Here is a 16409-nt window from a genome sequence, read left to right as displayed (position 1 = left end):
ACCAGGAGCCTTGCCTAACCTTCATCAGCAGACGCGCTTATCCGGCATCAGGAGCCTCGCTTAACCGGCATCAGGAGCCTCGCTTAACCGGCATCAGGAGCCTCGCTTAACCGGCAACATGAGCCTCGCTTAACCGGCATCAGGAGCCTCGCTTAACCGACATCAGGAGCCTCGCTTAACCGGCATCAAGAGCCTCGCTTAACTGGCAACAGAAGCCTCGCTTAACCGGCAACATGAGTCTCGCTTAACCGGCATCAGGAGCCTCGCTTAACCGGCATCAGGAATTTTAGAACTGCACGAGACCAGACACGCTACAAAATCTGTAAGCTGAAGAGAGCAAATAGAATTCGTGACGATAAATTAATTCATAACGGGGGTGTTTAATTAATTGCAATTAAAATATTCATTCTTGCAAGCCAGTATGGCAGAAGAAAAAAGAGTGAAGGTAATAGTAAGAATTTTTGCGTGGATTAAATACTCATAGCATTGAGTGAGCTTCGTTATTTAATACTCAAAGAGATAAATAGTAGTGTCACATTAATCCGAGCAGGCGATACCCTTCGGGACCGTGGGTCTCAAGCGAGCGGCCACTGTTGCCATACTTAAAAGAGTTAGATGAACAATGTTTAAGATGTCTATTCTACAAGTAAAATTCTACGTTCTTTCAATCTTTGACAGAAACGTTCCTCTCCCCACACGATAGCATGCTCAGATAATACAGAAATAAACAAGATATACTTCAGAAATCCCATTATAGCATCAGGATAAGGAGGATAAGTTCCACAAAACCCGTCACAAGCAAAATATGTATTAGGCCTCTTCTTAGCCTTTAATTAGTGTGTATGTCAAATTATCGTAGATAAATTACAGTGAATGTAAAACAAAAGCTTTTGCTTAGCTTTATATGTCTTGTTCTTTACCAAATCAAGTGCGCGAGTTGCAGCAAACGTATTCAAGAAGAGAGGAGCAAACGCATGGTAGAACTACGTATATAAGGTTGACCCACGAGAAGTTCCACCTTTCAGTTCAGCTTTCTTGTTACGTCACGTAGATCGAGAAACGTAAAAAAAACAGTCATTCCCATGACGGATTGGTTGACTGGTTTGATTGCATTTCGGTGATTAGTTAATGCCCGTGACGTCACTGAGATCAGTGACGTCACAGGCGAACAACAAACGACATCCGCGAAAATGAGCTTCTCGTGGGTCAACCTTATACATACAAGTTCAACCATGAGCAAACGGTCCATGAAGAGCAGCGGACAACATCACTGTGACATCGCTCCTTGAACACGCATTAGTTTCTCAGTACAGAGCAATCTAATTCATTCAATAACCAAATAACTTGTTCAAAAAGTAGGAACAACAATGAAACCATGGACGAGTACATATTCTCTGACATTGAATGGCCACAGCAAACTATCGTACTACTTTCGAAAATTGCGTAATACAGCCTAACACAGTAAATGCAACCGCCATGAGCAATAATGTGCGACGAGAAGTATAATATTAAAAAAAATTGAATCCCAAGCTAGCTTGCACAATAAGTAGGCGAGTGCATACTTTGCTAAATGAACGTAGTAGGGAATACCTTAATCTCTTACTGTGAATATGAGTTGGTCAAAATGCTTATAAGCAATTAGTATTTCAGTAGAATTAAGCCACTCTATGCTAACTAGACGATCCGTTTTCAGCACCATACAGAGAAGAAATATTGTAAGGACACATCCATGATGAATGTTATAGGATATAAATAGGTGACGCTATCTATTTTTCTATGCCTTACATATGAGATTTGGTACGCAACACTGAGATTGATGCGTAGTTTGACACGATTCTCGTGATTTGATCCAACACAAACTTGCTTTAAAATACTCAATAAATTGGTGTATAAGGTGGCGTGTGTAGCTCCAAGCAGTAAATCAGGATACAAATGAACGCCGGAAGCTCCTCATTGATTCAAATGGCCACATAGAAGTACGATAAGCTAAAGACCGAAGCAGTATTAGGCCAGGTAGCATTGCTTATCAATTCAGTATTAGACGAACCTTCGTTTTTATTAATTCATAATTAGATGAAACTTTAGTCGTGAACGATTGCGAACGGTTACGTAAGCTGTTGAAGATTGTCGTGTTTGTACGTGACACCTTACGTAATGAAAGAGTCAAGCAGTATGCAAATGAATCTCACTTAATTTAATTCCTTCGAAGTATATCATGGTATGGTTGGGACAGTACAATGAAAATCAATGCTTGTATATCTGTTGATTGATTTTCTTGCAACAATTATCTGTAGGGTTAAATTTAACCTCCCACTCTGCAGACGATCAATATCATAGCGTTATTCCAGCGCATTTGCTGCAGAAATATGAAATTACATTTAATGCTGTACAACGCTGTGGTGTTCGCAGAAAAAATTCAGAATCTTGTGACTTTGTCAGGAAAGATCGTTTCCTCATATCAAAAATGAGCAATAAATTCAAATTATAAAATAAGCAATTAAACAATGCAAAAGTTCAGGTATTTGAAGAATTATTTCTTACAATGAAACAAACGGCAGATGTTAAAGATTGATAGGGTTATTATAACTTCACAAGAATATTTCAAGAAAAAGGAAGACGTTAATTCGTGGTCCTAAAAAGTCATTACGTCATCCAAGGATTACGTCATCAAGAAGACGACAAAAGATTTTATAATCTTCATGACATAAATACCTTCATGATCATTAAATGTTTTTTATAATCTGTTCGCATTTTACCTAATAATAACGATCTCATGATAGGCTTGCTGCTTAGTCTGTAAATCGAACGATTTCTTCATAAAACGTTCATGCTGAGCATATATAAGGCAAACAGAAGTCGTATTTTAGTCAGTTGATGGCGAAAAATATCTCGAAATATGAAGCTAATAGTTTCAAATATATCAACAATATAATAAAAGTTACGTACTACTTATCACTTAATACAGAAAATTTTGAAACCGTTTTTTGTAAAGTCGAGTTCAGGTACAACTATCAAGAGGAAGAGTCTGAAGCGGCTTCCAGTTATTCCTTGCAACTTGCGCTGGTCTACACAACCTTCAAATCAGTAATGTTATTTGTGAATTAAAAATAAGTAAAAAATAAGAGAGAATGTATTGGCATGACGAGGAACGCCGGAGACGAATTCGTGTTAACCATGAAAAAAAAACAAGGAATAAGCAACCCAGACAATTTAACGAACATAAAGTCAATTAATCAAACTATTAAGAATAAACTTCGAATAATATGGAAGTAAAAATACTAATTATCCAATAAATACTTCATTGCAACAGGTTTTGGAACATCATTCGCGGTGACAATAACAATACAGAGTATTCATAATGAATGCCAGATAACAGATAAGATTATAAGAAACTCTTTTAAGATCGGTAAAGAAAAATTCCTAAGACCGAATTTAAATATAGATACGATTTTTTTCGCCGTTATGTGAGTGCATCATTATCATCCTGTTTAATAGATGCTAAAAATAATGGTCATTATGTTACCGACATAGTGTAAGGTACGGTTACCTGCATTTAGAGGGGCGATTCACAATTATTGAAACCGGAACGAAGATTAATTATAAAAAATCATCTTGCTTCTGCAAGTCCAAGTCGTCGCACCGTCGTAGCTTGATGACTTACTTCAAGAGGCATTAGTCCAACACTTCAGGTTGGCAATTACCTTGAAAATAATGTTCTCAGTATTCTCTACATTATCATACAATAATAATGCCACATGTGCTAGCGACACCCGCCTGACTGACTGACAACAGTCAAAGCTAAAACCTGCAGCGTTCAGCCACGTGAGCCACAGCACGTCCACGAGAGATGAAGTGCATTTCCCTTATCAGCTTGAGCGAAGCTGTAATGTTTACTTGGAACGCAGGTCATATTTTACATGGCTTCATAATTCATTTGAATAGTTTTTGCAACAATTAGCTAATAATATTAGAATTTCAAGTATGATATGAATTTGTTTAATCTCAAACAAGAACAATTGGATTGAAATAATTTAACAGGCTCCTGATGTCAACATTAGAAGTTTATGGTTCATCATGGCATTGACATCTAATGATTACGGTACGGTACTCCCTTTCCGGCTTATTAGAGATTATCGAATTTTAAGGTTTAAAAAGATTTTGAAGGGTTTGAAAAGATTTTAGGGTTTATTTAATATTATCATTATAGACTAACGAATTGAATCATTCACCTCCTAAACGCAGGCCTAAAGAAGAAAGAAAAAATGAACAAGCAATGAAGATTCTGATTATTTATACCTATCAACTTGTTTTTTCCTATCAAATACGGTAGGCAAATTGGAATTACATTTTGATTTTGGCTCGAGCGTTACAAATCCTCACTGACTTCGCATGCACAGCAATACCATTCCTGGCATTCCATCAGTTTATTTCTATTAATAATTTCCACAGTGCTAATCTGTCACAACGAGAATGCAAAAAAGATCCAAAAATTCAAATAGTTTAATGGAGCAGTTGTTGTTTTGTTAAATGTTTATATGTACTTGCAGCCTCGGAGTGTGATATACTGTACAGAGGTGGGCAGTAGCGCGCTACGTCATGAGTACATGTAGCGGCCGCTATATATTTAAGTAGCGATACGAGGTTTTGCCGCTACAGCGCTACCTTTACATTTATAGATAAAGCCTTTAGCTTTTACTTAATAGTATTAAATATTAAATATTTAAAAACCAGCATGATACATACATAATATAAATTATAGAATAAAACTGTATGAAAGATTTCGGTGTAATGTTGTCAACCTCAGCCTGTTACTGGTGTCAACGACTCAACATGTTAGTTGTTACCTATTAATGTTATGCTGTTAAGTTGTTACCATATACAGAGCACCACTTCAACCCGAGCGCGGGTGATAATTAAAATGGCAAAAAACTAACTATATTAACACTGTTTCGATTCAAGCATTTTACAAAAACCTTTTATTTTGAGAACCACATGCACACCTGATCGGCATCGTTTACTCTGTTGTACTACCTTTCCATGGATTTGGGTCCTAGTTCCTCTTTTCAACCAACGGAACAAAATAATCCCTATACGCTTCTCATCTAAATCTTTGTTAGTTGTTACTGGGTTATAAATTTGATGAATTATTACTGAAGCCCTGTCACATAACACTAGTAGTGGTAGCTATTGGAGGAGCTCAAATACAGTAACACACACCCGAGTACAGTGCGTTGCCGACTGATAATCGCTGGCAGCCTGGCAAGCTCAAGCACTGCCTTCTGTTCTGTCAGCTGCCATGCGGCAGTGAGCCGCAAACGGGGCAAGCGGATTATCATCGGAAATTAATCTTAGACAAATAAGCTAACTAATTTAATTAAAGCAACTTACTAAAAAGTAAAGTGCATAGAATGTTTAATTGAATCTATCACCTACGGTCGAGGAGCAAGGATTGAGTTTGAACTCATGTTCATTCGCCAATTCCGTGCCATCAACTGTACAGATTTTTACTCAATATGCCGAACTAACCAATGCCTACAAGTTACAACTCAAATTTTCTGCTGGAGTTTTTCAAGTTTTTAAAGACTCATTGTGTTGTTAAACACTGAATGCAGGTTAATTTGGTTAATATTTTGAAAAAGCGCGGTTATTCGTTTCATATCTTAACTGATTGAGGGAATGTTGTGTCCTCAAATTGACAGTCACATTAAATTTTTCTTTTAATTGCGAAAAAAATCTTTGATTTAATATTCGCGTTTAGTTGACCGATCAGTTTTTATCAGATACGGTGAGATACCATTACATTAGCTGCTATAAATTTCCACCGTATTATGTAATCCGGAAGTACGACAACTTGGCATCGGTCCCTCACCATCACTGTGCAAAAATAAACTTCTTCAGTGTGTTTACTAGTTACTACCATGCCGTAGTCAATATTTTGTCCTAGGAATATATACATATATTAATATATATTTACATCGTGGTATTAACCAGTTTGATGGTGCGAGGACAAAGATATTTATTGCTGTATAAAAAAACATAAGCTTCAAAACTTGGAAATTTTAAGAGAATTATTATCGGGGAGACACAAATGCTAAGAAAATTTTAACACTCTAACAACAGACGACTTATTTCGGCACATCGCTAAGAAGTTTTAACTTCCCTCAATCCTCAAGCCGCAATAACTCTCATAGAATCTTTTATCGATTTGAGTTCACTAGAATAAAAGTTTTCATTGTTCAGCCAGTATTCACTATACAAGTCAGTGCTTATGCTATTACTAAGAAATGACCTTGCCTAATTGATAATATTATTAATAGTTAAAAGAATCTTGTCAAAACTACCAATTTCAGTTTGTTGCCAATTTTCGATCCATTCGACAACCATCCGCCTACGCCAGTGTCGGTTACACCAGCTCACCGTCTCCCTAGATGGGCGGTTGCCGACCAGTTCTCGTTTCCTTACTACCTAGAAGGTCTAAATCAAATCAGCCCATCATCAATGATTTATAACAGATATTTGAGTGAATTAAACATCAACGACCAGATCATCTACAGCCTGGGGCGTAAATATCGAGTAAAGAAGCATCGTAGGTATCTAACGGGGATCTGGGTGAAATAATAACCAGCAAAGTAGCCTCGGATTAAATTATTACCTATAGTACAAATTAACGAACATAGGGTGATTAAAAACGTCAACATGGATAACACGTATAATTTATTCAACATTTAAGATTCAAAGGATTCGAGTAATCAGACAGATTTTGTTATTTCTCTCCAATGAAAGTTTGTAATGCAAGTTTAAAACAATTTTAATTCAGGCATAAAAATTACATTAATCAATTCATCTAGGGATTTCACCCCCAGCATAACAATGATAATAATCTATCAATACATTTAATCTCAGCTTCGCGAAAGTTCCAGTCTTAGCTTTGAGAGTATTTTGATCAGAGTGCAACGGTGAACTAAACAAGTGAATCATACAATTTATTTAAAATTTTTTGTCATAAAAAATAAATTCATATCTATTGAGAGCAGCAAAAATAAGGGATCAAGTTATTGAGTGACGAATCGCGCATAAATGATACGCAAAAAATCATAAAGCATTAATTCGTTTAAATATGGAGCCATTGAGAGAGGAGTTAGCTAAAATTATCCTTAAAACGACTGAACGGATAAAAGTAGCGGAATCCTGAAACCACTTTCAATTCAAATTCAACTTTGCAGTGTAAAATTAAATTGTTTCAATTCAAAGATCAAAAAATTGGAGTTAAATAACGGCTCTTGATTAAATGCGGACAAATTAAAAGGTTGAACAGGCCTTTCCTGTATTAACATTATTTGGTTAGATATAGATATTATGGTGCAAGTGACGATACTGGATAAAAGGTTTCTGGAATCTCAGGAATCGTCTAAAACAGGCAACCCGGCTATCACCCTGTTTCTAGAATATAAATCATGCTGGCTGCTGAATAATCATCCCAAAATATTATTTAATGGATGTTATTCTCATAACCCACATGAACAACTATTATGAAAAGCAGGTAGGTGACGCGGGATGTATAAACTATGTTATTTTAATTAATAAATACCTCCAGAGTGGTCATCAGAAACAATATACCACGAAGGAGGTCACTTCAGTCGCCTTAGAGAGCGCTGTTCTTACAAGCTAATAATATCGTGCGAAGATTGAGTTACTGCCGACTGTTGGTCAGCCTGCACTACATCAACAAGAGGAGTAGTCTCGGCTAGAACAATGATGGAATATTTCCATCACCTATCAGCCTAGTAATCGAATTTGAATTACATTTTTCAAAACAACAAGAAATTGAAAGGTATTTACATGTAAAAACAAAAATTACTGCCTAGTTCGCTGAGACTTACTGAGCTCATAAGGCTAATTCTTAAGACATTTTCTTAATATTCACGCTGGATAAAGTAGTAGAAAAAGCGTTAACATATGAGTCTATTTCTCTTGTGGGTGCAATACAGATTTACCAACTAACCGACGCTGAGCATCAATTAACAGTGATTTATATACATGCGCTGCACTAGGTTAGTAGGCAGGAATATCACTCGACCCTACACACTTCAGTCGCACTCACTTCCAACGATCTATAGTTGACATGAACATGCAACGACACAATTTTGTTCAGCTCTTTGGATAAACAAGATTGAACCGAAAAAACTAACAGAAAGACAACCTCATCAACTAATTCCTATGATGGACCCAAGGAATGTAATCAAATAATGCTTCGTAAGAGCCTCATTTGGTACATCATATGCAAGATAAAAAGATATGCTAGGTAACAGGAATCGAAAATAATAAATGTTTTCTGAAACGGACAATAAAATTTATTATAACGTAAAGCAGCAAGAAAAAAGTTGTGGGAACATTCAGATTTCACAATCATTCGATGTCACCTGAAATCGACAAATAAACATCACCAAGTCGGCATGTCTCGATTAAAACAAATTTCTTCTATCAAAAACCATTTGTCGCCCACAAGTTAAGAATTACACCTAGATTATCAGATAAGATTATGCCACCTCAGTGAATCTTGATCTTGGTGGATCAGAAGATCTACTAAGAGGAAATAAAGCATAACAGAGAGTAGGCAAGATAGTTGGTGGACTGATGAGCACTAAAAACGAGTTCTAACATGAACCTGCCTTTAAAATATACTTTTAGAAACAGTGTCGATGGTAATAGACGAACAGATCTCGTGAAGCATCTTACTTCATTCCGATACTTTCCAGAGCGAAAATTTAACCTACCTCGAGCCAAGTTCAGCACTGCCGGAATCGCGAGTATTGGTGCCACAGGGTGAATAACTACATAATAACTGTGAGATTAAAGCCCGAATTATTTTACTATTAAACTGGGCTATTTGCGGCGCAAAATCGCGGCTATCAAGCATCGTGCACGCACAGCGCAGACATAAGCGGGTTCATAGCATCACACTAAAAATAACATATATCAGTAATACAAGTCATAGCCAATAATAGTTACTAGTAACACTTAGTAGTGACAGCAACATCAATGGAAGATTGGGACCTTAAGCATACATACATCCGCCGTAACCAGAATATCACTCATCCCGTCAGGTGGCCGCTAAGCAGGACTACTTGCGTGGGCAACCACAATATTAAAATGTTTAGCGAGCTTCGACTTAAGCGATACAAATATATACAGCAAACGCCAAATGTTACTCACAAGACCTACAGGATCAAAAAGATAAATGTTCATTCTACCCAAGCCTCAAAAATTTATAATTTCAAGTTTATACCGAGGACTTGATGTAATAACTCGTGTTCAACCTTCATTTTGTATAAGATAAATGAAAAAGACTATTTTACAAGTACCGACGTAGATTGAATGTTTTTTATCAACTAATGAATCGACGAATATCACTTTAGATTCAATTGTATGAGAATTTTACTCCTAGAAATATGTACAGGAAATTTAAGTCAAATTATTCGAAAGAAAAACGTCAGTGCAAGAAAATTGAACACTGTACCTTACTTCTGTTTTATCACAAATTTCGTTACCGCGTGTAGCCAGAAGAAGAAACTTAAACCAAATTAAATTCATTCGCATTTCAGTAGAAAGTAGAAATATTAAAATTTAATTTCTCAGTGGTCGATTATGGTACAAACTGTTAATTCAATTGTGATGTGCTATAACTAATGTCTCCAAAGGATCTAATACTCAGGGACTTCCCCTTTGAGAGCTGATAGTGTCTCGCAGGAGCAGAGGATTAGCCAACCGCATCATCAAAATAGGCTCGTGTTGCCTCGTGAAATAAGTTTCTAAACTCACAATGTTACAATGTTTAGGACTTCATCTCTCAGATCTTGTGGTGACAAGTTCAGATCATTAGCGGACACAGGCGATAAGTTATGCGTTGCTGCACCGTAAGCAAAAAAGACCAAAGGCATAATTGCGATGCTATATGAGAAAAATCCTGCACTAGGCGCAAGTAATACTTACTTCGAGTATTCGACATTTAAAATGTAAATTAGTATAAGAATATCCAAAGGAAAACCGCAAGGCTACTAGTTATGTTGCAAACTTTACACGCTTATCAACAGCTAAGTTTATCAGATCTTTTGAGTTACAAGCCAAAAACGGAATAGGTTCCAGACAAAGTAATTCTACTGGCATGAGGCATGCTTATAACATAATTTAACAGGTTCATTCACATTAATAATAAACAATAATTAGTAATATCTGTAAGATTCACTTGATACATAAGGAAATTTTTACAATAAAAAGTTCTAGAAGATATATATATATATACTAATACACATGCCTATATATTGGGGAAGGAATGCAAGCTTTCCTAATTGATGTAGGACTGGTAATTATTTGACTGTTTTTATCGCTTCGTAATCCGGTAAATGTTTATCGCTTTGTAATCTGGTAAAGAGGAATGAGAATAATTCAGAGACATTTCACTGTCTGCTATGATCAATCTTCCACGTGACATTTCAAGAAACCTATAGGAACTAGACGCTTAACTAGAGATAGAAATGATTTTCAGAATAATTTGACAAACAATTTTGAGTACCTATTAAAGTATATTTTCATTCCGTGTTTTTGCAAACAGACGAATAAGAAATGTAATAATGTGCGTCACCGTTATTCATTTAAAAATCAAACTAATCAAAAAGTAACTTGAAATATCTTTTAAAACTAATCTCACTGTAGCCAAAATACATTCTCAGACAAAACCAACAGTGTGGCCTTTACTCGCACTTGCAATAATGAGCGGGCGCACGATATTGCTGTGCCTAAGAGAATAGTACCTGCTGTACCATTGCTGCGTAGCACTGTATTGCTGTGCTTGCGTACAGAGAATTGATAGCTATAATTTGTATGTGATATTAGACGAGCTGTGGAGGGCTGGACCACGAAGGGAAGAAGAAGCAAGCCACGGAATTACACCGCCATCATTTGGCCACAGTGTGACGACCTGCGAATGCCGTGCACAGACGCTCAGCGTCGCCCCCAGACAGAGGGGATGATAGGGACCCCGTCTTGTGGGAGGCCGATGGAAGTGGGGAGTGGGCAGAGGTTGATGTGGAGGGAGGAGACCGTGAGGAGGAGGAGGGCGTTGAGAGGCAAGATGATGAGGAGGGGGAAGACTTGCTTGTAGTGCTGTTGCTGCGAGCCTTGGCGGCCCTGCAAAAGATTACCTATATTAGGACTAAATTAAATTTAAGATTAAATCGCCTCAAAAGTAGGAGTTTGATCAAAATTGCACTATGAATACAGGTTCCGGAATAATGTTATAATTTACCTACAGGTCGACAATCCCCTTCAGTCAACAATTACGTTTATAAGCAAAGTTGGTGTCTGTATGAGCAAGAAACATTTTATTTTGTAGGAAATAAAGGAAATATTTTGTTGGAAATAATATTATTAATGATGCACAACTTAATGAATTTCATAAATATTTTTGGTGACGAAATTGCAAATCATTTATAAATTGTGTTCTTCATTGCCCCATCCGAGCAGGCGAGCACTGAATGCATCGTTGTTGTCCGAAAATATTATTCATCCCTCTGGACTAGCATTTGATCCTATTTTATGCCCCTGCTTCACGAATCTTTCTTGAATTATTAGACATTATTTATAATACAGCAAGTTTAGAGAACGCTTTTCACCTTTCCACTATGCTATGCACAAAAACATTCAAGCACGTATTTATGGTACAGGACATTCGGAGAAGAAAAAATTCTCACAAGTGGTTAGAGAGATCCTCAATATCCACGAGTCTGGAGTCCTGTTCCATGTGCAGGTCGTCTCGGCTCAGCAGGTGCTGCACCAACTCCTCGTTCAGGCCTGCAATATTATGATCATTGACATTAATTGTTCAACACGATATATTCTTCTCATATGCAGTTGGAAGGATTGCTATTTCTAGGGATTAAAATGTCAGTAGCTAAAAGGTATGGTATGTTGTTTCTTAGTGTGCATAAGATTGCTCATTTGACCACATTAGGAAACTGTCTTAAATAGTTATCTACCGTGAGCTTCTGCCTAGCTGTTCCTATATTCCTTCATGATCCACCTCAGACAATTATATTATCCTTCTGTTTCCTTCTATCACTTCCCGACTCCTCTTTCATGAGGATTTAACTCGTACATACGCTATACTTCAGATGGTACCTTTACCTTCTATCTGAGTATGTAAATGATTCACTATCACTTGTAACTGAGCCACGTTCATGTCAGTTAAAAGTTGCCGACTGAGGCGACGCTTGTTATCAGGGAAGTTCATGCCAATCTGAAAAAGTAAAACAAAATAAAACGTGAATCAATGCAATCATTTGTTGAAGAAAATAAACTCAACATATAGTTTTGATAAAAATCATCGAAACTATTTACCACTTATAGCAACGTTGACAAGTAGCGAGTGTTTTTTGGCCCCCATTTTTCGAAAACTAATATTTCAAAAACGGAGGTCAAAGATCACCCACTCCCTTCTCAAATTGCCACTACCAGGATGGGCGATACATACGTAGTACCTTATAACAATAATAAATTAAAGAGAAATTGAACTTTTCAATTGTTAGATGATAAACACTTGATTTATAATAGGCTGGAACGAAACAATAGATCGGACATTTCATGTACTTCAGACATTTAAAGCAGCAAGTTCTGAGTATTATGTACTTGGAGAAAAAGTCAAACCTGTACAACATTCAACAAACATTGCTCAACTACTACTTGGAGGAAATGTCAGATCACATCTATGAAGGAAAGCCCACAAAATAAAAACACCTCAAATACCGTCAAGTGAAAAGAAACCTTGCACCCATAACATGGAGCATAAGATATAGATGATTACCTTAGCAAAGCTCTGGCGTATGATAGATGTGACGGGGCTATAGCGCTTCTTCTGCCTGTCCACCTCCATCTGCATCCTGGCCATGTCCTTTGCCTGTCCCAGGGCCAAGCGTGCCTCCGCCTGCAGCTGAATCTGTCGCGTGGCGAAGTCCATGCATAACGAGCCTTTCCCAGCCTTATGGCTCTGTTAAATAATTATTGTCCTTAGTTACGCTTTTTAGAAGCTGCTAACTTTGTTTGTTCAAGGTTTCTGATTAATTAGGGTTAAGGGGGTGGAGAAGGTGGTAATTTGACTTTATTTTACAAAAATTGGTTTACCAGCAATTCTAGAGATGCTTTTGAGATGAAATGGAGTGAAAACGAACTTCAGATCTATGGTTCTCAGAAACTGTACAAACAACACAAAATTTAGAGGGATGATTAAATGGTAATGATAACCAGATAAGTGATAAGCATCATTGGAATCAGTAATTAATCAAAAGAGCATCTAACCTTAGGGTAATCAATATGGTGATCTTGAGCACTCTCTGTGTCAGAACATTGGCTCTCGCAATCACTGGCAGTCTCGTTCATGAAGCAGATCTGCAGGTTCATTCCTGCGAAAAAAAAAAAACAATCTGGTATGTGTATGAAGTGCTTCTAGAAACAATCAACATGATCATGAAGCCAAGTTTTTTCATCAGTGAATCAAGTTGTGATTTTGAAAATCAGTTGTGATAATTTACAATAATTTGCAATGGATAATATTCAAAAGTTGCTCCTCCTCCAAGAACTATTACATTTCATGACTCATGCATAACAAACCTGTTTGCAAACGTGTCTGAAGTGAGAGCTTCCGATGATCAGCTTGCTCCTCCATCTCTTCTTCAGCACCCATGGCAAGTCGTCGTCTGATCTCTTCTCGATCATTGCGGCGCTGAAAAAAAAGGAGATAGTTTAACAATGGCCACAGAGAGGTTGATAGGAGAAGACAATTTAAAAACTTAGCATATTATTCACAAATGTCATGAATTGACTCAGCACTGGTGATGATGCAAGAATACAGAATCAACTCTCTGGCTCTAAAACATGTCTATTGAAAAACTTGAAAACAGAGATTACAAAAGATTTAGTTTAGTTCATAAAGATTGGTATAGGTCTTCATGTGTCAAAACCCAATCTATTCATAAATTATGTGTGGTAAATGGACATAATATCTTAACATGAATAGCAGACAAATACTCCAAAATCAAACGTTAAAAGAAATTATTTGATACCCGAGCAGGATGGTTGTAGAATGTTTCTTGAGATCTTTCTTCTGCATCTTCAGACTGAATAACTCTCACAAATTTGTCAATTATGTTTTCTTCTTCCTCATCATCAAAGCTCTGGATCCCACAGTGGAGTTTGGGATCCAGAGATAAATTAGGCCACTTGAGCTGTTCAAATATTGATGGAAATGTGACCTCAGATTGATGGTCACAATCAGGACTAGGAATATTTTTTATGTATTTTGTCACTTTTTGGCTCCCATTTTTCAGAGAAGAGAGAATTCCACTAGATGCTTTATCAGCTTGAAATTTCAATGTTTCAAGGCTGATGGAAGAAGGCAGCTGAGGAAATTTTAGATAGAATGAACTACCTAGTGAGAGCCCTGAGTGAGTTGATGGAGCTTGTTCATGTTTCATACGACTAGGATAGACTGGAGGAATGCTAGAGCTCCACATTGTGCTGCAAACAAAAAATTTGTTCAGGATTTAAACTCCACTGTATTGTCTACTGGAGCTATCAAGATGAATAAAAAAATATAAATATATATACGTATATATATACAGTGGGGGGAAATAAATATTCGTACACTTGAAAAATCGTATTTTAATGTATGTAAGTACACAAATTTAACAGGAAAAGTGATTTAATGTAACCAAACGAACGATAAGCAATGAACTTCACAGAAACGAATTAAAATCACGCACCCCAAGAAAGACCACACTCCTAATGAAACGACATCGAGATGCCAGGCTGAAATTCGTCAAGGAGCATAAGGACAAAGACTATGCTTTTTAGGAAAAGGTTCTTTGGACGGACGAAACAAAAATTGAGCTTTTCGGTCGAAATTATCGTCACCATGTGTGGAGGAAAGACGGTGAGTTTGGTGTAAGTGAGTGAGTGAGTGAGTGAGTTTGGTGTGTTAAGTTTGGTGGTGGCAACATCATGATCTGGGGCTGTTTCTCCGCAAAAGGTGTTGGTAACATATCACTTATAGATGGTAGGATGAATGCTGCAAACTACCAGAGCATCCTGGAAAATAATTTGACGACTTCTGTTGAGAAACTATCAAACTAGAGCTACCTGGTGATTGGATTTTCCAGCAGAATAACGATCCTAAGCATACTGCAAGATCCACAAAGAAATGGTTCGCTGATAGAAATGTATACGTTATGGAATGGCCAAGCCAGTCGCCGGACTTAAATCCAATTGAAAATTTGTGGCGGTATTTGAAGATTCAAATTAAGAAAAGGTCCCCAACAAACATTGAAAATCTTAAGGTGGTGTGCCAAGAAGAATGGTATAAAATACCAATCAGCATCTGCAAATCATTGGTCGAGACGTATAGAAATAGACTGGTATCTGTTGAGCTGAATAAAGGGTATTCAACCAAGTATTAAATTAAAATAATGCGGATTTATTGTTTTGTACGAATACTTTTTTCACCCCGAAAAGTGAACATGTTGCATTGTTTTTTGTTGCATTGAGATTTAATTTCTTTTGATAGTATTTTTCAATACTATGCGTCTCTATACATAATTTAAATCACTTTTCCTGTTAAGTTTGTGTACTTACATACCTACATTAAAATACGATTTTTCAAGTGTACGAATATTTATTTCCCCCCACTGTATATATATATCTAGAACACTTAAAAAACATAAAAAGTTCAATAAAATCCATTCTGACTTTCTGAGAACATGCTAAATGTTCTATTTCCTGTTAAGGACACTCTAAGATAACTTCTAAATTTTTTTGTATGTGAAGGAAAGATTTGCAGTACCATAAATTTGCATCAATTATATTTCAACATTCATGCATTCACTCATTTAGAAATTTATTACAAGAAAAATTCACTTTTTTAATACTTTGATAGGAGAGGTTGGAAGATGGGCAGAGTATGTAAAATATTGAGTTTGGAGATGCCAGCCAGAAACTTCTTCTTAATTGGTATTGGATATCAGTGAAAATTGTTTGCACAGAATTGAACTTAGTTTGAGCTTTATTCACTTGAACTTATACCATCAAACGGGGTAATAAGGGATGGTTTTGAGCATTTTTTGTTTATGACTTCTTACCATGAAACATTTAATAAACAAGTCTGAGCTCATTTTAACACTTTGATTACAACAGGGCTGGAAAATAATTTTTTTCTGAAATTTCACGGCTCTAATATCATAAAGTTTCACTAGGTATGAAATCTCGCAGCTGTAATGTCATAAATTTTTATTTGATTGAAAAAAATCGTGGTTTGCACTTCGCAAATACCGTTGTTTCATAAAATTTCAAGTTAGCTTTAGTTCAGC

The 16409-nt window shown here is 36.7% G+C and overlaps 1 protein-coding gene across 2 annotated transcripts in view; it reads right to left on the bottom strand.

Annotated features, from left to right (window-relative positions):
* Positions 1 to 6695: 6695 nt before the first annotated feature.
* Positions 6696 to 16409, bottom strand: part of LOC108676316 — a 45258-nt gene continuing 35544 nt past the window's right edge. For both annotated transcript variants that reach the window (XM_018164377.2, XM_047880653.1), the window contains exons 7-12: positions 13660 to 13771; positions 13348 to 13451; positions 12857 to 13039; positions 12181 to 12292; positions 11748 to 11847; positions 6696 to 11184 (exon numbers count right to left, since the gene is read on the bottom strand). In XM_018164377.2, coding sequence (XP_018019866.1) covers positions 10953 to 11184; positions 11748 to 11847; positions 12181 to 12292; positions 12857 to 13039; positions 13348 to 13451; positions 13660 to 13771 — 843 coding nt within the window. In that variant the 3' untranslated portion in view covers positions 6696 to 10952. The remainder of the gene's footprint in view (positions 11185 to 11747; positions 11848 to 12180; positions 12293 to 12856; positions 13040 to 13347; positions 13452 to 13659; positions 13772 to 16409) is intronic.

This window comes from Hyalella azteca, unplaced genomic scaffold (genome assembly GCF_000764305.2).
Source record: "Hyalella azteca isolate HAZT.00-mixed unplaced genomic scaffold, Hazt_2.0.2 contig5826, whole genome shotgun sequence".
Taxonomy (NCBI): domain Eukaryota; kingdom Metazoa; phylum Arthropoda; class Malacostraca; order Amphipoda; family Hyalellidae; genus Hyalella; species Hyalella azteca.
This window is presented reverse-complemented; position numbering and strand designations above follow the sequence as displayed.